This window comes from Periophthalmus magnuspinnatus, chromosome 1 (assembly GCF_009829125.3).
Source record: "Periophthalmus magnuspinnatus isolate fPerMag1 chromosome 1, fPerMag1.2.pri, whole genome shotgun sequence".
Classification (NCBI taxonomy): domain Eukaryota; kingdom Metazoa; phylum Chordata; class Actinopteri; order Gobiiformes; family Gobiidae; genus Periophthalmus; species Periophthalmus magnuspinnatus.
The window spans coordinates 449,030-470,000 of NC_047126.1; the positions used below are offsets into that span (position 1 = coordinate 449,030).

General features: G+C 51.7%; 4 protein-coding genes across 4 annotated transcripts in view; 1 reads left to right on the forward strand and 3 right to left on the reverse strand.

Moving 5' to 3' along the window:
- Positions 1–5,383: 5,383 nt before the first annotated feature.
- Positions 5,384–9,074, reverse strand: cnrip1a (cannabinoid receptor interacting protein 1a). The gene is made up of 3 exons (XM_033974685.2): positions 8,811–9,074; positions 6,657–6,801; positions 5,384–5,548 (listed from the first exon to the last, which is right to left on the reverse strand). The coding sequence occupies exons 1-3, from the start codon at positions 8,993–8,995 to the stop codon at positions 5,384–5,386; spliced, it is 495 nt and encodes a 164-aa protein (XP_033830576.1). The 5' UTR covers positions 8,996–9,074.
- Positions 8,437–20,971, reverse strand: part of LOC129456303 (zinc finger protein 271-like) — a 102,664-nt gene continuing 90,129 nt past the window's right edge. The window contains exon 3 of the transcript XR_008648708.1: positions 8,437–8,446. The gene's annotated coding sequence lies outside the window, so the exon portion shown is untranslated. The remainder of the gene's footprint in view (positions 8,447–20,971) is intronic.
- On the reverse strand, positions 9,667–11,478 carry LOC117378542 (F-box only protein 48). The gene is made up of 3 exons (XM_033975158.2): positions 11,436–11,478; positions 10,448–10,780; positions 9,667–9,935 (listed from the first exon to the last, which is right to left on the reverse strand). Exons 1-3 carry the CDS (start codon positions 11,436–11,438, stop codon positions 9,774–9,776), a joined length of 498 nt encoding a protein of 165 aa, XP_033831049.2. The 5' UTR covers positions 11,439–11,478; the 3' UTR covers positions 9,667–9,773.
- On the forward strand, positions 11,686–18,359 carry aplf (aprataxin and PNKP like factor). The gene is made up of 11 exons (XM_033974674.2): positions 11,686–11,807; positions 12,147–12,283; positions 12,353–12,424; positions 12,836–13,131; positions 13,257–13,353; positions 13,600–13,693; positions 14,002–14,162; positions 14,691–14,848; positions 15,529–15,657; positions 17,428–17,474; positions 18,031–18,359. Exons 2-11 carry the CDS (start codon positions 12,191–12,193, stop codon positions 18,210–18,212), a joined length of 1,329 nt encoding a protein of 442 aa, XP_033830565.1. The 5' UTR covers positions 11,686–11,807; positions 12,147–12,190; the 3' UTR covers positions 18,213–18,359.

Here is a 20,971-nt window from a genome sequence, read left to right on the forward strand (position 1 = left end):
CAAACACAGGGATAAACAGACGGGGTCATAGTTCACACAGAAACAAAAAGCTCAACATTTTTTATTTATTCATATATTTTATTTTATAGAAAAATCCCAGGCTGTTTTATCCTTTGTTCTTGTTCTGTTTCAGGCTGTAATTCTTTTTTCTTTTTGTGGGTGGATTATGAAATGATTGCGTCTCTGGACTGTTTTACCTGTTTCTCAAACTTTGGAGAGTCATTCGTTTTTAGAAAAGACGCTCCCTCTGCCTGAGCGTCAGGGTCTTTGAGGAGTGATGTGCTGAAGCACCATCTGCTGGTGGGTCTGTGCACATTCAGGTGTAAAGTGACGGGGTGACTGTTCGTGTTCTATTAGGCAGTAGAACGTTTGTTATGAGAGAGTTGGAGGGAGAGGTTATTTTAGGGAGTGTGAATTATGGATTTGGTTTGGGAATTATTAGAAAAGTTGTGTCCTTATTTCTGTATAATTGCTCTTCTTTGTATAATTTGTTTACTGCTCAAACTCCACCTTATGTCCTCGTCACACGCTCAAACTCCACCTTATGTCCTCGTCACACGCTCAAACTCCACCTTATGTCCTCGTCACACGCTCAGACTCCACCTCCAGGGTCAAATGAGCCAAAGCTGAGGTCCACTGAGGCCCAGGGTCTGTGATGGACGGTCCGTGTCTGGTAAACTGAACCTGACAGAGGTCGAGTCTCTGCAGATCAGGGAGGACAATGAGCAGGTCGTCCTTTGTGACTGAGGAGGTCCCTCGTGACTGAGGAGGTCCCTCGTGACTGAGGAGGTCCCTCGTGACTGAGGAGGTCCCTCGTGACTGAGGAGGTCCCTCGTGGCTGAGGAGGTCCGTGTGGACGACTCGCCGCTGGGACTGGATGAAGAGCATCGTCTCTGTCGTGTTTCCATATTTGGACAGTTTAAAGTCTCATGTGTCTGACGCTTCTGTGTCATAAATTATAATAAAATCTAATAATCTAATAGTAACAGACACCTGCTCTTTTGTCCAGACTGTCGAGTCTGTGGACCTCAGAGTCTGTGGACCTCACAGTCTGTGGACCTCACAGTCTGAGGACCTCACAGTCTGAGGACCTCACAGTCTGTGGACCTCAGTCTGTGGACCTCACAGTCTGTGGACCTCACAGTCTGAGGACCTCACAGTCTGTGGACCTCACAGTCTGAGGTCTTTACCTCTGTGATACCTGATGTCTTCCAGCTCTTCAGTCTCTTTTCCATTGTCAGTTTTCTTGGGGCCTTGGAGTGTGTCTGTTTGGTGTGACCTTCAGCACAGTTGGGTCCGGGGGGCTCCTGGTCCGGGGGCTCCTGGTCCGGGGGCTCCTGGTCCGGGGGCTCCTGGTCCGGGGGCTCCTGGTCCGGGGGCTCCTGGTCCGGGGGGCTCCTTGAGACACTGACGTCACAAAAAACATGACAAACGTGTTCTTTGAGTAAACTCGTGTTCCTAAAGTCGATCTGTTCTTCCGTCTGTGACACGAGGCTAAAGTTTAAACTCGAGCATGAACAAAAGTACTTCCTGTACTTCCTGTTTATTGTACATTTTTTCTGCATTTATTGGACGTCTCTGCGTCTCTTTGTGTGACGCAGTGAGACACAAACGCTCCATTTGTGTTTGTCTCGTTGTGTTTCTTTTGAAAATACCACATTTTGTGTCAAATTAAATCAACTTCAAATTATAAATCAGACGTTGGGTCGAGTCACTGATGGGACTAAAGAATAAAGTGACTCTGGAGACGCTCAAATACTTGTATATACTTAAATACTTGTATATACTTAAATACTTGTATATACTTAAATACTTGTATATACTTAAATACTTGTATATACTTAAATACTTGTATATACTTAAATACAGTTTGTTTTATGAGTTGATAAAAATGACAAAACTGCACGATTTGGAGATTTATTCAGAAACAAAGTTCAGAAGATTCTGTGTAAATCAAACATCAATAAATAAACAACAAATAAATAACATTTGGCAAAAACAGTTCACAAACGGCAACAGAAACGAGTGAACGGAGTCAGTTTGTCCAAAAGAGTTTGTTCAGCACAAAGACGTTTAAAGACGCGTTAAGTTTAACACTGGAACATTTTACTCAAACCTTTATCTCGTCTCGTTTGGTGAAGGTTATAATTTCACTTCCTGGTTCACTTCCTGAGCGCTGCCTCTGATTGGCGGCGGCGTTCCACCCATAATGTGAGCGCGTGGAGTCGGGTCGCGTGGAGTCGGGTCGCGTGGAGTCGGATCGCGTGGAGTCGGGTCGCGTGGAGTCGGGTCACGTGGAGTCGGATCGCGTGGAGTCGGGTCGCGTGGAGTCAGGTCACGTGGAGTCGGATCGCGTGGAGTCGGGTCACGTGGAGTCGGATCGCGTGGAGTCGGGTCACGTGGAGTCGGGTCACGTGGAGTCGGATCGCGTGGAGTCGGGTCACGTGGAGTCGGATCGCGTGGAGTCGGGTCACGAGGAGTCGGGTCGCGTGGAGTCGGGTCGCGTGGAGTCGGGTCACGTGGAGTCGGATCGCGTGGAGTCGGGTCACGAGGAGTCGGGTCGCGTGGAGTCGGGTCGCGTGGAGTCGGGTCACGTGGAGTCGGATCGCGTGGAGTCGGGTCACGAGGAGTCGGGTCGCGTGGAGTCGGGTCGCGTGGAGTCGGATCGCGTGGAGTCGGGTCACGTGGAGTCGGATCGCGTGGAGTCGGGTCACGTGGAGTCGGGTCACGAGGAGTCGGATCGCGTGGAGTCGGGTCGCGTGGAGTCGGGTCACGTGGAGTCTGGTCGCGTGGAGTCGGGTCACGTGGAGTCGGATCGCGTGGAGTCGGGTCACGTGGAGTCGGGTCACGAGGAGTCGGGTCGCGTGGAGTCGGGTCGCGTGGAGTCTGGTCGCGTGGAGTCTGGTCGCGTGGAGTCTGGTCGCGTGGAGTCTGGTCGCGTGGAGTCTGGTCGCGTGGAGTCTGGTCACGTGGAGTTGGGTCACGTGGAGTCTGGTCACATCAAGTCACAATTAGAAAAAGGTTTTAAACGGCCTTAAACATACCACAGTCAAACATTAAAGAGGAGTATGGGGCATTAAAGAGGAGTATGGGGCATTAAAGAGGAGTATGGGGCATTAAAGAGGAGTATGGGGCATTATGTTTTTGCTGTTCACATCTGTCATGTAGAGTTAAAACTTTTTAAGGTCAAAGGGCAGTAGCGAGAGGGAGCGGACACGTATATTCAGTACAAAGTGAAGTGAACATTTGTTGATCAGAAGTTTGGAGATTTTCAAAAACATATAAATATAGGCCCCGCCCTCCGCCTGAAATGATGACATCACCCATTTCTGAACATGAACGCAGCTCATTGGACAAACTGATATTTACGGCAGCTGGGATTTGAGAAACAGAGTTTACAGTTGAGAGACAGAGCTCAGTCGAACGCTCTCTCTCTGAGCGCGCTCAGTTGAACGCCTCCCTCTGAGCGCGCTCAGTTGAACGCTCTCTCTGAGCGCGCTCAGTTGAACGCCTCCCTCTGAGCACGCTCAGTCGAACGCTCTCTCTCTGAGCGCGCTCAGTTGAACGCCTCCCTCTGAGCGCGCTCAGTTGAATGCTCTCTCTGAGCGCGCTCAGTTGAATGCTCTCTCTCTGAGCACGCTCAGTCGAACGCTCTCTCTCTGAGCGCGCTCAGTTGAACGCCTCCCTCTGAGCGCGCTCAGTTGAACGCTCTCTCTGAGCGCGCTCAGTTGAACGCCTCCCTCTGAGCACGCTCAGTCGAACGCTCTCTCTCTGAGCGCGCTCAGTTGAACGCCTCCCTCTGAGCGCGCTCAGTTGAATGCTCTCTCTGAGCGCGCTCAGTTGAATGCTCTCTCTGAGCGCGCTCAGTTGAACGCCTCCCTCTGAGCGCGCTCAGTTGAACGCTCTCTCTGAGCGCGCTCAGTTGAACGCTCTCTCTCTGAGCGCGCTCAGTCGAACGCTCTCTCTGAGCGCGCTCAGTCGAACGCTCTCCCTCTGAGCGCGCTCAGTCGAACGCTCTCCCTCTGAGCGCGCTCAGTCGAACGCTCTCCCTCTGAGCGCGCTCAGTTGAATGCTCTCTCTGAGCGCGCTCAGTTGAATGCTCTCTCTGAGCGCGCTCAGTTGAACGCCTCCCTCTGAGCGCGCTCAGTTGAACGCTCTCTCTGAGCGCGCTCAGTTGAACGCTCTCTCTCTGAGCGCGCTCAGTCGAACGCTCTCTCTGAGCGCGCTCAGTCGAACGCTCTCCCTCTGAGCGCGCTCAGTCGAACGCTCTCCCTCTGAGCGCGCTCAGTCGAACGCTCTCCCTCTGAGCGCGCTCAGTCGAACGCTCTCCCTCTGAGCGCGCTCAGTCGAACGCTCTCCCTCTGAGCGCGCTCAGTCGAACGCCTCTCTCTGAGCGCGCTCAGTCGAACGCCTCTCTCTGAGCGCGCTCAGTTGAACGCTCTCCCTCTGAGCGCGCTCAGTTGAACGCCTCTCTCTGAGCGCGCTCAGTTGAACGCCTCTCTCTGAGCGCGCTCAGTTGAACGCTCTCTCTGAGCGCGCTCAGTTGAACGCTCTCTCTGAGCGCGCTCAGTTGAACGCCTCCCTCTGAGCGCGCTCAGTCGAACGCTCTCTCTCTGAGCGCGCTCAGTTGAACGCCTCCCTCTGAGCGCGCTCAGTTGAACGCCTCCCTCTGAGCGCGCTCAGTTGAACGCTCTCTCTGAGCGCGCTCAGTTGAACGCCTCTCTCTGAGCGCGCTCAGTTGAACGCCTCCCTCTGAGCGCGCTCAGTCGAACGCTCTCCCTCTGAGCGCGCTCAGTCGAACGCTCTCCCTCTGAGCGCGCTCAGTCGAACGCCTCTCTCTGAGCGCGCTCAGTCGAACGCCTCTCTCTGAGCGCGCTCAGTTGAACGCTCTCCCTCTGAGCGCGCTCAGTTGAACGCCTCTCTCTGAGCGCGCTCAGTCGAACGCTCTCCCTCTGAGCGCGCTCAGTCGAACGCCTCTCTCTGAGCGCGCTCAGTTGAACGCCTCCCTCTGAGCGCGCTCAGTCGAACGCTCTCCCTCTGAGCGCGCTCAGTCGAACGCTCTCCCTCTGAGCGCGCTCAGTCGAACGCCTCTCTCTGAGCGCGCTCAGTTGAACGCTCTCCCTCTGAGCGCGCTCAGTTGAACGCCTCTCTCTGAGCGCGCTCAGTTGAACGCCTCTCTCTGAGCGCGCTCAGTTGAACGCTCTCTCTGAGCGCGCTCAGTTGAACGCTCTCTCTGAGCGCGCTCAGTTGAACGCCTCCCTCTGAGCGCGCTCAGTCGAACGCTCTCTCTCTGAGCGCGCTCAGTTGAACGCCTCCCTCTGAGCGCGCTCAGTTGAACGCCTCCCTCTGAGCGCGCTCAGTTGAACGCTCTCTCTGAGCGCGCTCAGTTGAACGCCTCCTTGTTGACCCACATGAGCGTCCGGGTCTCGTTGGGTTTACACTCGTAGTCGATGGAGCTGAACTTGTTTCCGCACTGACTCTGGTCTCTCTTGTAGTAGTTGTAGAATTTCGCCTGCCACACCGTCTCAAACGTGCCGGCTTTTTTAAACTGCAACACAACAGCAGGTCAGGGATCCTCCTCTGCACCTCCTGCTCCTCTGACCTCCCCCCCTCTCCCCTTTCCCCCACTCCTCATCTCCTCCTTCCCTCCCCTGCTCTCCTTATTTCCTCCTCCTCACCTCGATGCTGACTTGCACAGGTTGCCTGTCTCCTCCTCCTCCCCCTCCCCTCCCCTTCTCCTCCTCCTCCCCCTCCCCTTCTCCTCCTCCTCCTCTCCTCGATGCTGACTTGCACAGGTTGCCTGTCTCCTCCTCCTCCTCCTCCCCCTCCCCTTCTCCTCCTCCTCTCCTCCTCACCTCGATACTGACTTGCACAGGTTGCCTGTCTCCTCCTCCTCCTCCTCCCCCTCCCCTTCTCCTCCTCCTCCTCCTCTCCTCCTCACCTCGATGCTGACTTGCACAGGTTGCCTGTCTCCTCCTCCTCCCCCTCCCCTTCTCCTCCTCCTCACCTCGATGCTGACTTGCACAGGTTGCCTGTCTCCTCCTCCTCCCCCACCCCTTCTCCTCCTCCTCTCCTCCTCACCTCGATGCTGACTTGCACAGGTTGCCTGTCTCCTCCTCCTCCCCCTCCCCTTCTCCTCCTCCTCTCCTCCTCACCTCGATGCTGACTTGCACAGGTTGCCTGTCTCCTCCTCCTCCCCCTCCCCTTCTCCTCCTCCTCTCCTCCTCACCTCGATGCTGACTTGCACAGGTTGCCTGTCTCCTCCTCCTCCCCCTCCCCTTCTCCTCCTCCTCACCTCGATGCTGACTTGCACAGGTTGCCTGTCTCCTCCTCCTCCCCCTCCCCTTCTCCTCCTCCTCTCCTCCTCACCTCGATGCTGACTTGCACAGGTTGCCTGTCTCCTCCTCCTCCCCCTCCCCTTGTCCTCCTCCTCTCCTCCTCACCTCGATGCTGACTTGCACAGGTTGCCTGTCTCCTCCTCCTCCCCCTCCCCTTGTCCTCCTCTCCTCCTCACCTCGATGCTGACTTGCACAGGTTGCCTGTCTCCTCCTCCTCCCCCTCCCCTTGTCCTCCTCTCCTCCTCACCTCGATGCTGACTTGCACAGGTTGCCTGTCTCCTCCTCCTCCCCCTCCCCTTCTCCTCCTCTCCTCCTCACCTCGATGCTGACTTGCACAGGTTGCCTGTCTCCGCTCTTGGTGTGTGGGACTCCTTCAGTGTTGTATTTTCCCTCGTACACAACACTCTGTTCGTCCCGGGACTGCTCCTCCAGAGGGAACACCACGCCCCCGATGTTCATGCTCCTGCACAGACACAAGGAGGAGACACAAGGAGGCGCACAATTACAATCTGGTCCATATCTAGTGATCGTCTGTTGAAGCCACATATTGTGCTTGTGTCTGCTCCATGGATCCATCCATGTTCTTCCTCTTCTCCGGGGCCGGGTCGTGAGGGCCCAGTCAGATCCTAAACAGGGTTTCCCAGACTTCCCTCACCCCAGACACGTCCTCCAGCTCCTCCAGTGGGACCCCAAGGCGTTCCCAGACCAGAGAGACATAGTCCCTCCAACGTGTCCAGTCTCCTGGTGGACCCCCCAAAGGACAACACGAGGGACACGGTCGAATGCCTTCTCCAGATCCACAAAACACATGTGGACTGTGGCAAACTCCCATGAGCCTCGAGGACCCGATGGAGAGTATAGAGCTGGTCCAGTGTCCACGACCAGGACGAAAACCACACTGCTCCTCCTGAATCCGAGGTTCGACTATCGGTCGGATTCTCCTCTCCAGTCCCTGGAGTAGACCTTACCGGGAAGGCTGAGGAGTGTGATTCCCCTGTAATTGGAACACACCCTCGGGTCCCCCTTCTTATACAGAGGGACCACCACCCCGGTCTGCCATTCCACAGGTACTGTCCCCGACCGCCAGAGAGATGTTGCAGAGACGTGTCAGCCAAGACAGTCCCACAACATCCAGAGACTTGAGGTACTCGGGACGGATCTCGTCCACCCCCGGAGCCACCGAGGAGCTTGTCAGGGTGATGGACGAGTCCGCCTCCGGGTCCCCAGTCTCTGCTTCCTCCTCGGAAGACGTGACAGTGGGATTGAGGAGATCCTCAAAGTATTCCTTCCACCGCCCGACAACATCCCCAGTCGAGGTCAGCAGCTCTCCACCCGCACTGTAAACAGTGTTGGTGAAGCACTGCTTCTCCCTCCTGAGGCGTCGGACGGTTTGCCAGAATCTCTTTGAGGCCGTCCAATAGTCCTCCTCCATGGCCTCCCCGAACTCCTCCCAACCCCGAGTTTTTGCCTCTGAGACAGCACGTGTTGCGGTACACTTGGCCCGCCTGTGCTCATCAACATGGCCCCCGCAGAGTCCATGTCTCCAGCCTCCCCCGGGATCAGGGAGAAGCTGAAGACCCCCCTGACAGAGGGGTCCTCAGACGCTCCCACAGACCCTCATGATTGGGCCTGTCAGGTCTGTCCTCTCCTCTGCTCCTCTCCTCTGCTCCTCTCCTCTGCTCCTCTGACCTCTCCTCTGCTCCTCTCCTCTGCTCCTCTGTCCTCTCCTCTGCTCCTCTGTCCTCTCCTCTGCTCCTCTGTCCTCTCCTCTGCTCCTCTGTCCTCTCCTCTGTCCTCTCCTCTGCTCCTCTGTCCTCTGTCCTCTCCTCTGCTCCTCTGTCCTCTGTCCTCTCCTCTGCTCCTCTGTCCTCTCCTCTGCTCCTCTGTCCTCTTCTCTGCTCCTCTGACCTCTCCTCTGCTCCTCTGTCCTCTCCTCTGTCCTCTCCTCTCCTCTGTCCTCTCCTCTGCTCCTCTGACCTCTCCTCTGCTCCTCTGTCCCTCAGACAGACCCACATTAGGTTTGACGTAAATAAAGTTCGTGAGGAGCCGTTTCCCCTGGACACAGTGACACGTGATCATCAGAGAACCAGACCCTCCCCCTCCTCAGACTGTAACCGGAGCAGATGCGCCTCCTTCCGCTTCCGCGCTGGTCACCGGGAGAGACACGGAGAGACACAAGGAGACACGGGGAGACACGGGCAGGCACCGGGCCCTTGATCACTCGCAGCTTTGTTTCAGACTCGTTCCAGTGAAACGTGAACGCGCCGTGTCCAGGTGCGACCTGTGCGCGCGGCCCGTTATTCAAATAAACTGTGTCAAATGTGCGACTTTAAGAGACAAATCCAACCCCAGAATAAAGAGCACGTCCCGTCGCAAAAATATCACTGTGTTTTATCCACCAGCTGTTTATAAAAGCCCACGGCCCCGTGCGTAAACCCTGCGTAAACCGTGCGTAAACCGTGCGTAACTTACGTGGCCTCGGCGCACCCGGGCTTGATGACCACGGACACTTTGTACTTGGAGCCGGTCAGGAGCTTGATGGTCCGGCACTGACCGAACCGAGTCCCGTCCACTTTAAAGTACACGGGCCCGTCGTTCGGCTGCAGCCCGAGAGTGATGGAGATGTCCAGGATCGAGGGCACACCGTCCCCTTCCATCGTCCCGCTTCAGACCCGCTTCAGACCTGGTTCAGACCTGGTTCAGACCTGGTTTAGTCCTGGTTTAGTCCCGGTTTAGTCCTGGTTTAGTCCTGGTCTGGTCCTGGTCTGGTCCTGGTCTGGTCCTGGTCTGGTCCTGGTCTCTGCAGATGGAGGATGCTGATGACGTAAAGCGCGCTCGTGTGAGGATATCACTTCCGCCCTTCAAAATAAAACCGGAAGCTCGGGAGCAGTGAGAACAGAACTGTTCATTTAAACTCATTTATCCACGTGATCACAGAGTCGGGCTCATTAAAACACCTGGTTTATGTTCCGTTGCTTCTTTACCTCGTGACGTCATCAGGTGATCTGAAGTGCTCCTCTGTGTTTTTAAAGACCTTCACCAGACAGACTTGTGTCATACATGTTTTATACATGTTTTATAGATTTTTTATACATGTTTTTCATTTTGAAACAATAAAATGGCACATTAGTTTATGCATAAATATTTTATATAAATACAGATTTACATTCAATCACTGCAGACGCACTCGACGCCCCACACGTCAAGTGCTTCTACAGTCAATACATAATCGTTCCATCTTTGTTGATATAAAATGATAAAAATTATAAAATCATTATTTACAATGTATATGAAAATATATTAGATGTAAAAATAAACAGTTGTAGAGTCTTAGATCTGCTCCAGGCCTGGCCCAGGCTTTGTTCAGTCCTGGTTTGGTCCTGGTCCAGTCTTTGTTCAGTCCTGGTTTAGTTCTGGTTTGGTCCTGGTTGGGTCTCAGCGGTCCAGCTCGGCCTGCAGGATCTCGCCCCAGGTCTCGGCATCGAATGGGACCATCTCGACATCCTGCAGCTCATTGGCTGATTGAACACCGCTGAAGCGTCCTCTCAGCCAATCATGTTTCAGACAAATGTGAGGGTAGTTTTTCATCAGAATCACCTGAAAACACAACATCATCACAACATCATCACAACAGGACTGAACCTGGACTGAACCTGGACTGAACCTGGACTGAACCTGGACTGAACCAGGACCAAAGAGCCAATCTGGAGCAAGGCTGTTGAAGGTAACGCCTCTTCTCACCTGCACCCAGGGAGTGGGTGCTTAGCAACGCTGTCAATCAAACCCGCTGCTAATGCTAGTGCCTGATTTGTCTGTTATTAATGTTCAGATCTTGATTTACAGACACAATAGTGAAATAAAAACCCCAGGCTCATGTAGAGGGTTAATACGAACATTTAAGACCAGAATGAGTCTGAAGCAGCAGAGACAGAGAGGACAGAGGGGACAGAGAGAGGACAGAGAGGAGACACAGAGGGGACACAGTTTTCAATAGAAAGTAAATTGCAGTTGATGGAGTCAAAATCGTGCGTTCCACTTTCTAATTGTAACGCGGTGGCTAGCATGTTAGCAATGTCCATTTATAAACAGTCTATGATCTAAACCGGTACCTTCCAGGACAGGCCTTGGCCCCGGTCTCGCTCCAGCTCTCGGCTGCAGTGGGGCCTCAGACGCGCACACTGACCCCTCCACACGGCCTCGCTCTCGTGGATCAGACCGTGCCAGCGTCTGCAGACCTGAGACGCCCGGCACAGGCTCTGAAGGTCCAACCGCAGGAAAATCTGCTCTGACAACTCAGCGGGGAGGCACCTGACGAAGTCACAGGGGGAGCAAGAGGAGCAAGAGGAGCAAGAGGAGCAGGGACCAGAGGAGACCGGCCCCTCTGAGGAGCTGGGGGGCTCCTGGACCTGCTGCTCCATCATGTCTGAGCTCCACAGAAAAACCTGCACAGAAACGTTATTTATGAATTATACAAATATAAAACAGAAACTACACGAGACAACACGAACTAAAAGCAAACAGTGTCTCAGTGACGTGGGTCAAATCCTCCTGGTCCTGACCAAGACGAGCTCAACATCTGGAGTCACAAATAGATTAGACAAAAAAGTATCACCATTTATAATCTGAACTCAGCAGTGACTCTGCAGATACATGTAGAAAATGTCACAAATGAATAAAACCAAGGACTGAACCAGGTGTGGACCAGGACTGAACCAGGGCTGAACCAGGACTGAACCAGGACTGGACCAGGACTGAACCAGGACTGAACAAGGGCTGAACTAGGTCTGAACCAGGACTGAACCAGGACTAAAACAGGGCTAAAACAAGTCTCAACCAGGACTAAACCCGAACCTGATGTTTAAGTGCAAAAGAGTGTATTTTATTGATTGATTTATTGATCTGATTGAGTTTTCTCGCGTCTGTCCCGTGTTAAGTTGCTGCAGGTCGCCTCAAAAACGCTCAGATTGGCTCAAAACTTCATCTGATTACATTTTATATCAATCCTCATGACGTGGGATATATTTTTGTGCGGATTGTTTTCTTATTTGCGCATAAACAGCGTCGTAAAGCATTATAAATGCCGTATTCATGTCTTACCATCGCTGACAGCTCGGCCCTTTAAGCGGCTCGTTGTTTACACACACTGCGCATGCGTCCCGCAGTCAAAACAAAACACAACACAAACTTCTTAAAAATAAAAATAATAAACATTCATAAATATTATTGTCACATGTACGAACATAATTCTAAACACGTGTATATGAATAAAAGTAAATACAATAATTACACTAAATAAAATAATTACAGTGGGCGGGGCCGCGCGTCGTGTCGTATGCGCATGCGCGGCGTACCCGGATGTTTTGAAAGTGGCGACAGCAGCGTGGTTTATTTTCATCTTATTTTACAGAATTAAAAATATTTTAAAGTCTAAAATCATTTAATTTTAACTGTAATTTCCACCTACACGAGGTAAGCAGAGAAAGTATGTTTCCTGCAACTGTATATTTTAATAAATGTAGCTTTTAGCTCGGGCTTTCTCTCATTGATAAAGTTAGCTGTGGAGACTTGGATGAGTTTGCTATTTTATAAAAGTGTTAAAACATGAAAAAAACATGATTGTTATGAATTAATATTAAAATATAAAAGTGACAACTGCACGATCCAAACCAAGTCTCACTGATTTTGTGTGGCGAAAGTGGTTCCTCCACTGACACGGACTTCAGACCCATATCCTGGTTCAGTCCTGGTCCAGTCCTGGTTCAGTCCTGGTTCAGTCCTGGTCCAGTCCTGGTTCTTTTGTGTGTCTAGGACCAGGGGACTTTCACACAGACTGATCCCAGCCTCAGAGCCTTATGTGGGGCTTCGAACTGCTACCGGTCTCTGGAGGAGCCCCAGTCCCTGTCCCCCCAGGAGACACTGTGCTGGGCCGGGGACCACTGCTCGGGGTGAGTCCCAGACCTGATTTTAGATCTGGTTTTAGACCTGGTTTAGACCCGGTCTTGTTTCTTGTACAGGTCAGTGATAAAAGAGTTTCTCGGACTCATGCTCTGCTGCAGAACTGTGATGGAGAGCTGCGCCTCAAGTCTGTGAGTGTCTCCTACCTCCTACCCACTTACCCTACCTCCTACGGCCTACCTCCTACACATACACCCTAATTCCTAGGGTATATATCATTTCTTTCTTCAGAGACTGTAGTAAATGTTCTTTTCATGTGTTTACACAGGCGTGATATTCCATAACTCTTTGTTTTTTAATATTTTAACGTTTAGTTAAATATAAACATGTACATACCTTCATTTATTGGTCAAACTGTCAGAATAAAAGTTTAACACTTTGTTAAATCTGCCTTTTTGTCCATTTCACAAAACAATACAAAAAATACACCGTACATTTCAGTAAAATGAAGAAGCCGTGATATCGATACTTTTGTGTTATATTGTGCAGTCCGACCATAGTGTGCATCAAATGTCCTGACCTCTGACCTCTGCCTCTGTCAGACTCACATGAACCCAGTCTTCATCCAGACCAGCTCCGAGTCCAGTCCAAGTCCCCTGACCCGGGACCAGTGGAGAGTCCTGCAGCCTGGGGACACCGTGTCTCTGCTCCCTGGACAGCTCTGCTATAAGGTCCTGAAGAAAAGTGACCAGGGACCGGACCAGGGGCCGGACCAGGGGCCGGACCAGGGGCCGGACCAGGGGCCGGACCAGGGGCCGGACCTAAAACAAGACCAGGATCTACACTCGGATGTGACCCAAGGGACTGACCAAAGCAATGGACACATGGACGCTCAGAGGTAAGGTCAGGGGTCAAGGGTCAGGGGCATGACATCCCTCTCATCCCTGTGTGTCAGATGCCCTCCCATCCTTCAGCGGGAGAATGGACTGTATACACATTCATGTTTTTGTCTCGTGATCATAGAACGTCCTCTCCTATTGGCTTAGACCGCACACAGACCCCGCCCACTCAGAACACGGACCAATCACACAAAGAGAAGGATACTTATCGTCGGGAAAAGGTTTGTCCGTGTTTTTGTCACGAGTCTCTTCTGTTTATTTGATGTTTTGTTTTAATAATTGGGTCAAATGGTTTAGGTTTTCACCTGTCGCCGACTCAAGAGGCACAACACCATGAAAGACAGGACTGACCGCAGGACTGACCGCAGGACTGACCGCAGGACTGACCTCAGGACTGACCGCAGGACTGACCGCAGGACTGACCGCAGGACTTTTTCACTCTGTCACTGGTCCATTTGTGTCTCCAGACCCCAGACCACGTGCTGCCCTCCCCCAGGACCAGAGTGCTGCCCGTCTGGATGATGTCTGCTGCATCAAGTATAAACTCCAGCCCACGGACAGGTGACACAACAGAGGAGGAGAGGAGGAGAGGAGAGAAGGAGAGGAGAGGGACAGGAGAGGGACAGGAGAGGGGCAGAGGAGAGGAGAAGAGGAGAGGGACAGAGGAGAGGAGAAGGGGAGAGGAGCAGAGGAGAGGAGAGGGACAGAGGAGAGGAGGAGAGGAGAGGAGCAGAGGAGAGGAGAGGGACAGAGGAGAGGAGAGGAGGAGCAGAGGAGAGGGGCAGAGCAGAGGAGCAGAGGAGAGGAGGAGCAGAGGAGAGGAGCAGAGGAGAGGAGCAGAGGATAACTTTTGTATCGTTTGTTTTTAGTGGTGAAAAGAGGAAAAACATCCTCCTCAACCCTCAGACAAACCACGCCCCCAGTGATGTCACCAGCTCCCAGAGCCCTGCCCCCTGTGATGTCATCATCAGAGGGGGCGGGGCAGAGTGAGAAGGAAGAGCAGAGGCCGAAGAAGAGGAGGAAGCTGAGTGTGAGCGTGACTTTAAACTCAGATGTGTTGACCGGGTTTATGGTTTAAAGACGGAGTATTATTGTTTTAGAATTTTCTCCCATGTACGAGGCTCCACCCACATGTACAAGGCTCCGCCCACAAGCCTACATCACCCATGCTCCACACGACAATCCTCCATAAATAAACAAAAATATGATACAAACTGTGCACTATGACGTGACAAACCTGGTGTGATGTGCAGGAGTTTCATTAGTGCGATGATTGTGCTCTGAAGGGGGAGGGGCTTAGCACAGAGAGCAAAGAGAGGAGAGACTCAGAGCTTTGGGGCGAATTTACCATTTTCAAAACAATAAAAGGAAACATGGAGATAAATATGTTTTGTGTTACAGAAGTACATACCTCCTCTTTAAACACAGAGCTTCACACTGCCACCTGATGACATCACAAAGTGCAGAGTGTCCTGACACTTTAGAACACGGTTACAGAAGATCAGAGCTTTGACCTTTAACCCCGGTGTCTGTGTGACTGTCACGTGTCTTTGAACAGGCCCCAGCCTTAAGTCCAGATCCTGACCCAAGTCCTGGTCCAGACCCTAGTCCGGATCCAGGTCCAGACCCTGGTTTTGGACCAGGAGCAGGTCCAGTCCAGGACTCCACATCTGCCCCAAAGAGACCACCCTGTCCCTACGGCAAAGACTGCTACAGGTGAACCAGGACTAGACCAGGACTAGACCGGGTCTGGACCAGGACTAGACCAGGACTAGACCAGGACTAGACCAGGACTGGACCGGGACTAGACCGGGTCTGGACCGGGACTAGACCGGGTCTAAACCAGGACTAGACCAGGACTGGACCAGGACTAGACCAGGACTAGTCCTGGACTAGACCAGGACTAAACCAGGACTAAACCAGGACTAAACCAGGACTAGACCAGGACTAGACCAGGCCTGAACCAGGACTAAACCAGGGCTAAACCAGGACTAAACCAGGACTGGACCAGGACTAGACCAGGTCTGGACCAGGACTAAACCAGGACTAAACCAGGACTAAACCAGGACTGGACCAGGACTAGACCAGGACTGGACCAGGACTAGACCAGGACTAGACCAGGACTAGACTGGGTCTGGACCGGGACTAGACCAGGACTAGACCAGGACTGGACCAGGACTAGACCAGGACTAGACCAGGACTAGACCAGGACTAGACCAGAACTAGACCAGGACTGAACCAGGACTAGACCGGGTCTAAACCAGGACTAAACCAGGACTAAACCAGGACTAGACCAGGACTAGACCGGGACTGAACCAGGACTAGACCGGGACGAGACCAGGACTAGACCAGGACTAGACCAGGACTAAACCCGGACTTGTGGTTCTCATCCGTAGGAAGAACCCAGTGCACTTCCAGGAGCAGAGTCACCCTGGAGAGCCGGACTACGAGGATCCAGACCAGGATCAGGATTCGGACCAGGACTCAGAGAGACCCGAGTGTCCCTATGGGACCGACTGCTACAGGTCAGACCCAGAACCATCCACAGACTTTAAGTTTCCACGGACTGTGACGCACGGCGAGCAGGTACAGCCCACACTTTAGACCCCGAGTATCATAGCAACCACAGAGCCAATCAGGAGCCAGGCTGTTGAAGGCGATAGCTGTCAATCAAACCTGTTGCTAACGCTAACAGGAGCGACCTCGGGGACAGAAGGACCTGATTTGTCTGTTATTAATGTTCAGATCTTGATTTACAGACACAATAGTGAAATAAAAACCCCAGGATCATGTAGAGGGTTAATACGAACATTTAAGACCAGAATGAGTCTGAAGACAGAGACAGAGAGAGGACAGAGAGAGGACAGAGGGGACACAGAGGAGACACAGAGGAGACACAGCCTCCTCCATCGTCTCCTCCTGAGCCTTTAACACTTTGACAGAACAGTTTCCTAATGTCAATAGAACAGCCCAGGCCCCTCCCCCACAGCCCAGGCCCCTCCCCCACAGCCCAGGCCCCTCCCCCACAGCCCAGGCCCCTCCCCCCACAGCACAAGCCCCTCCCCCCACAGCACAAGCCCCTCCCCCACAGCCCAGGCCCCTCCCCCCACAGCCCAGGCCCCTCCCCCACAGCCCAGGCCCCTCCCCCCACAGCACAAGCCCCTCCCCCACAGCCCAGGCCCCTCCCCCCACAGCACAAGCCCCTCCCCCACAGCCCAGGCCCCTCCCCCCACAGCCCAGGCCCCTCCCCCCACAGCCCAGGCCCCTCCCCCACAGCCCAGGCCCCCCCCCACAGCACAAGCCCCTCCCCCACAGCCCAGGCCCCTCCCCCCACAGCCCAGGCCCCTCCCCCACAGCCCAGGCCCCTCCCCCACAGCCCAGGCCCCTCCCCCACAGCCCAGGCCCCCCCCCACAGCACAAACCCCTCCCCCACAGCCCAGGCCCCTCCCCCACAGCCCAGGCCCCTCCCCCACAGCCCAGGCCCCTCCCCCCACAGCCCAGGCCCCTCCCCCACAGCCCAGGCCCCTCCCCCCACAGCCCAGGCCCCTCCCCCACAGCCCAGGCCCCTCCCCCCACAGCCCAGGCCCCTCCCCCACAGCCCAGACCCCTCCCCCACAGCCCAGGCCCCTCCCCCACAGCCCAGACCCCCATACGCACATTATAAACACGCAATTCATTAATGATAAAAATAAAATCATTTCATTCACATTTTATTGTGGAAACATCAGAGACAAAACCACAAAAGAGTGAACAGGAGAAGGCGGCCATTTTGAACATATGAGCCAAAGGGACGAGACCAGGACTGAACCAGGACTGAACCAGGACTAAACCAGGACGAGACCAGGACTAAACCAGGACTGAACCAGGACTAAACCAGGACGAGACCAGGACGAGACCAGGACTAGACCAGGACTAGACCAGGACTAGACCAGGACTAGACCAGGACGAGACCAGGACGAGACCAGGACTAGACCAGGACTAGACCAGGACTAGACCAGGACGAGACCAGGACGAGACCAGGACGAGACCAGAACTAAACCAGGACTAGACCAGGACTAGACCAGGACTAGACCAGGACTAAACCAGGACTAAACCAGGACGAGACCAGGACGAGACCAGGACGAGACCAGGACGAGACCAGGACTAGACCAGGACTAGACCAGGACTAGACCAGGACTAGACCAGGGTTTGGAGTTGGTGGCAGGTTAGCGATGGACTAGGTCCAGTCTGTGTCTGACCTGGTCCTGGTCCAGACCTGGTCCTGGTCCAGACCTGGTTTTCTTTGTTTATTTCAGGAAGAACCCGCAGCATCGGAAAGAGTTCAGCCACAGAAGACGACCAGGTGAGACGCTCCACCTGCCCCTCCACCTGCCCCTCCCCCTCCACCTGCCCCTCCCCCTCCACCTGCCCCTCCCCCTCCACCTGCCCCTCCCCCTCCACCTGCCCCTCCCCCTCCACCTGCCCCTGTCCCTCCACCTGCCCCTGCCCCTCCACCTGCCCCTCCACCTGCCCTCATTTTAGTAAAAACCAAAAACAAACAGACATTGGATTCTGTTTCCTTCCCTCCTTCTCTCCTCCTCCGTCTCCTCCTCCTCTGTCTCCTCCTCCTCTGTCTCCTCCTCCTCTGTCTCCTCCTCCTCTGTCTCCTCCTCCTCTGTCTCCTCCTTCTCTGTCTCCTCCTCCTCTGTCTCCTCCTTCTCTCCTCCTCTGTCTCCTCCTCCTCTGTCTCCCTCCTCCTCTCTCCCTCCGTCTCCCTCCTCCTCTCTCCCTCCTCCTCCTCTGTCTCCTCCTTCTGTCTCCTCCTCCTCTGTCTCCCTCCTCCTCTGTCTCCCTCCTCCTCTGTCTCCTCCTCCTCCTGTCTCCTCCTCCTCCTCTGTCTCCTCCTCTCCTCCTCTCAGTCCGTAGATCTCGTGCCGCTGCCTCTAAACGTGGAGCTGATGATGAAGAGGAGGATGAGGACGAGTACGAGAGCAGCTTCATCGACTCAGGATCAGACTATGAACCTCCCAAAGAACAAGGCTCCAGTGAATCTGAGGACCTGAGCCAAGAGGCCCGGGACCTCCTCGAGCACCGGAGGTGAAGAGGCCCGGGGCCTCCTCGAGCGCCGGAGGTGAACCAGGACTAAACCAGGACTAAGACTCTACACTAGATTTGAAAACCACTTTGTGAAAGTTGAAAATGTGATTTTTTTATAAATGTGTGAAATAAACTTGTTTTTTCTAAATCCATAGAATGATTTTTATTTTATTTAACAGAGACATTAAAAACATTTATGTAAATGAAAGAGTTATTTTTCACTTTAAAACCCACAGGCAGGACTAGAGTACACACAAGTACTCACGAGTACTCATGAGTACACACAAGTACACACAAGTACTCATGAGTACACATGAGTACACACAAGTACACACAAGTACTCATGAGTACACATGAGTACACACAAGTACACACAAGTACACACAAGTACACACACAGTACAGGTCCACTGTTTCTTTTTAATAATGAAACCTCAACCAACAACCGTTAAACAGCCCCACCTGCTGTCTGGAGGCGGTTATAGCGCTGACTATGTACCACAGTATTTTAAACCTTTTTCACATTTTCAGGAGCTTTGACTTTACACAAAAAGGTGAGAGTGGCTGAAAAACTGTTGGCTAATGCTAATGCTAATGCTAATGCTAATGCTAGCCTGTGACTGGGACTTGTTGCTCAACTGTCAGATTTAGCTCAAATACGACTCAGATTAAAGTAACAAACCTCAGACGGAGCAGGTCAGTGTGGGTCTTTTTATTTCACATGTGTCTCCAGAAGAACAGCAGGAAACTGTTTTTTACTTTCTCAAAAACAGTTTAAGAGATAAAATAAAATAAGATCTGCCTTTATTAGTCCCACTGTGGGGAAATTCCAGTATTGCACCACACAGTTAAAGAACAGAAGGAAAATGGAACATGCAAAAAAAAAGATAATGGATAAATATCTTAAATAATTTAAAAATACACATTAACAATAAACTAAAAATAGACTCTATGTAACACACAGTTTCCAGTCCATAAACAAATCAGGAAGTTTCTCTTTCAAAAATAAAATGGTAATAATAAAAGACAAAGGACTTAAGACTAAAGACAACAGCAGTGGACTCATCCCAGAAAAAAACAGAATAAACACGACTTATTTACACTCAGTTTGCAAAAGGACAAAGAAATATTCATCATATTCATCTCACTTCAAAAGACACAACAGGGAAATGTAAAAGTACTCACTGTAAATGAAGACACCTGGACGTGTGTGAAGCTCTGTCCTCCAGGACACTCAGCGTCTCATCTGTCCTCCAGGACACTCAGCGTCTCATCTGTCCTCCAGGACACTCAGCGTCTCATCTGTCCTCCAGGACACTCAGCGTCTCATCTGTCCTCCAGGACACTCAGCGTCTCAACTGTCCTCCAGGACACTCAGCGTCTCATCTGTCCTCCAGGACACTCAGCGTCTCATGTCTTTATTCTCTATGAGAATAAAGTCATATTTTTATGAGAATAAAGTCGTGTTTTTATGAGATAAAGTCGTGTTTTTATGAGAATAAAGTCGTGTTTTTATGAGAATAAAGTCGTGTTTTTATGAGATAAAGTCGTGTTTTTATGAGAATAAAGTCGTGTTTTTATGAGAATAAAGTCGTGTTTTTATGAGATAAAGTCGTGTTTTTATGAGAATAAAGTCGTGTTTTTATGAGATAAAGTCGTGTTTTTATGAGATAAAGTCGTGTTTTTATGAGATAAAGTCGTGTTTTTATGAGAACACTCTGTGTTTGACCAGTGCGTTGTGTTTATGGAGAATTTGGAGCATTTTGTTCAGATTGAGCAATTTCTTCCAATTCTGTTTGGTTCCTCTAAAAAAACTTAAATACTTGCAGTGTCTCTTCAAAGTACTTCAAAGTACTTATACTGATGATACTGTGGTGAAGGTGGGATAAAAGACACAGTATTTCATCACAGTTGAAAGTTTATCTGAACAAAATTCTCCATAAACACAACGTACTGGTCAAACAGCAGAGTATTCTCATAAAAACACGACTTTATCTCATAAAAACACGACTTTATCTCATAAAAACACGACTTTATTCTCGTAAAATTACACCTTAAATGTCGAAATGTTACTTTATTCTCGTTTCGCTGCATAATTTCTTTGATTTGACCCTGATTTTCCGTCGTTGTTTTAAACTCGTCTGTTTTTTCTCCATGAAGTTTTCACACGACGATTAATCGGTCAATCTTTGATTTTACAAATTAACACGAACATAAAAGAACAAAACTCTTACGTTCGTCAGTATCGAAGCTTAATTTTGTACAAAAAAACAGTTAAAATAACATTTTATGTCTTTTTCAAACGCACCGTTTTCTGCTTCTCCCGGAGCCTCTTGAAAGTCCCGCTGTGACGTCACGCAACGGTGACGTCACAAGTGACTCACGTAAAACAGTGACACCTACAGGCCACACAGAGAAATGCAGCGACGTGTCCCACACAGACGTGTCCTACACAGACGTGTCCCACACAGACGTGTCCCACACAGACGTGTCCCACACAGACGTGTCCTACACAGACGTGTCCTACACAAATTAATATTTAATATTTGAAACTCGAATAAGTAAAAACACAGAAACAAAAACAAATTTAAAAAGTAGAGATTTATTTTACATCTGGACTAAACCAGGACTAAACCAGGACTAAACCAGGACTAAACCAGGACTAAACCAGGGCTAACCCAGGTCTAAACCAGGACTAAACCAGGTCTAAACCAGGACTAACCCAGGACTAAACCAGGACTAAACCAGGTCTAAACCAGGACTA

Coding starts and splice junctions, on each gene's coding strand:
- cnrip1a (XM_033974685.2), bottom strand. CDS start 8,995: ATGGAAGGGGACGGTGTGCCCTCGATCCTGGACATCTCCATCACTCTC. Junction 6,802..8,810: donor CCCGGGTGCGCCGAGGCCAC/GTAAGTTACGCA, acceptor GTGTCTGTGCAG/GAGCATGAACATCGGGGGCG. Junction 5,549..6,656: donor CTGTGCAAGTCAGCATCGAG/GTGAGGAGGAGA, acceptor GTTGTGTTGCAG/TTTAAAAAAGCCGGCACGTT.
- LOC117378542 (XM_033975158.2), bottom strand. Junction 9,936..10,447: donor GCCAAGGCCTGTCCTGGAAG/GTACCGGTTTAG, acceptor TTGTGTTTTCAG/GTGATTCTGATGAAAAACTA.
- aplf (XM_033974674.2), top strand. CDS start 12,191: ATGTGGGGCTTCGAACTGCTACCGGTCTCTGGAGGAGCCCCAGTCCCT. Junction 12,425..12,835: donor GAGAGCTGCGCCTCAAGTCT/GTGAGTGTCTCC, acceptor TGCCTCTGTCAG/ACTCACATGAACCCAGTCTT. Junction 13,694..14,001: donor AAACTCCAGCCCACGGACAG/GTGACACAACAG, acceptor GTTTGTTTTTAG/TGGTGAAAAGAGGAAAAACA.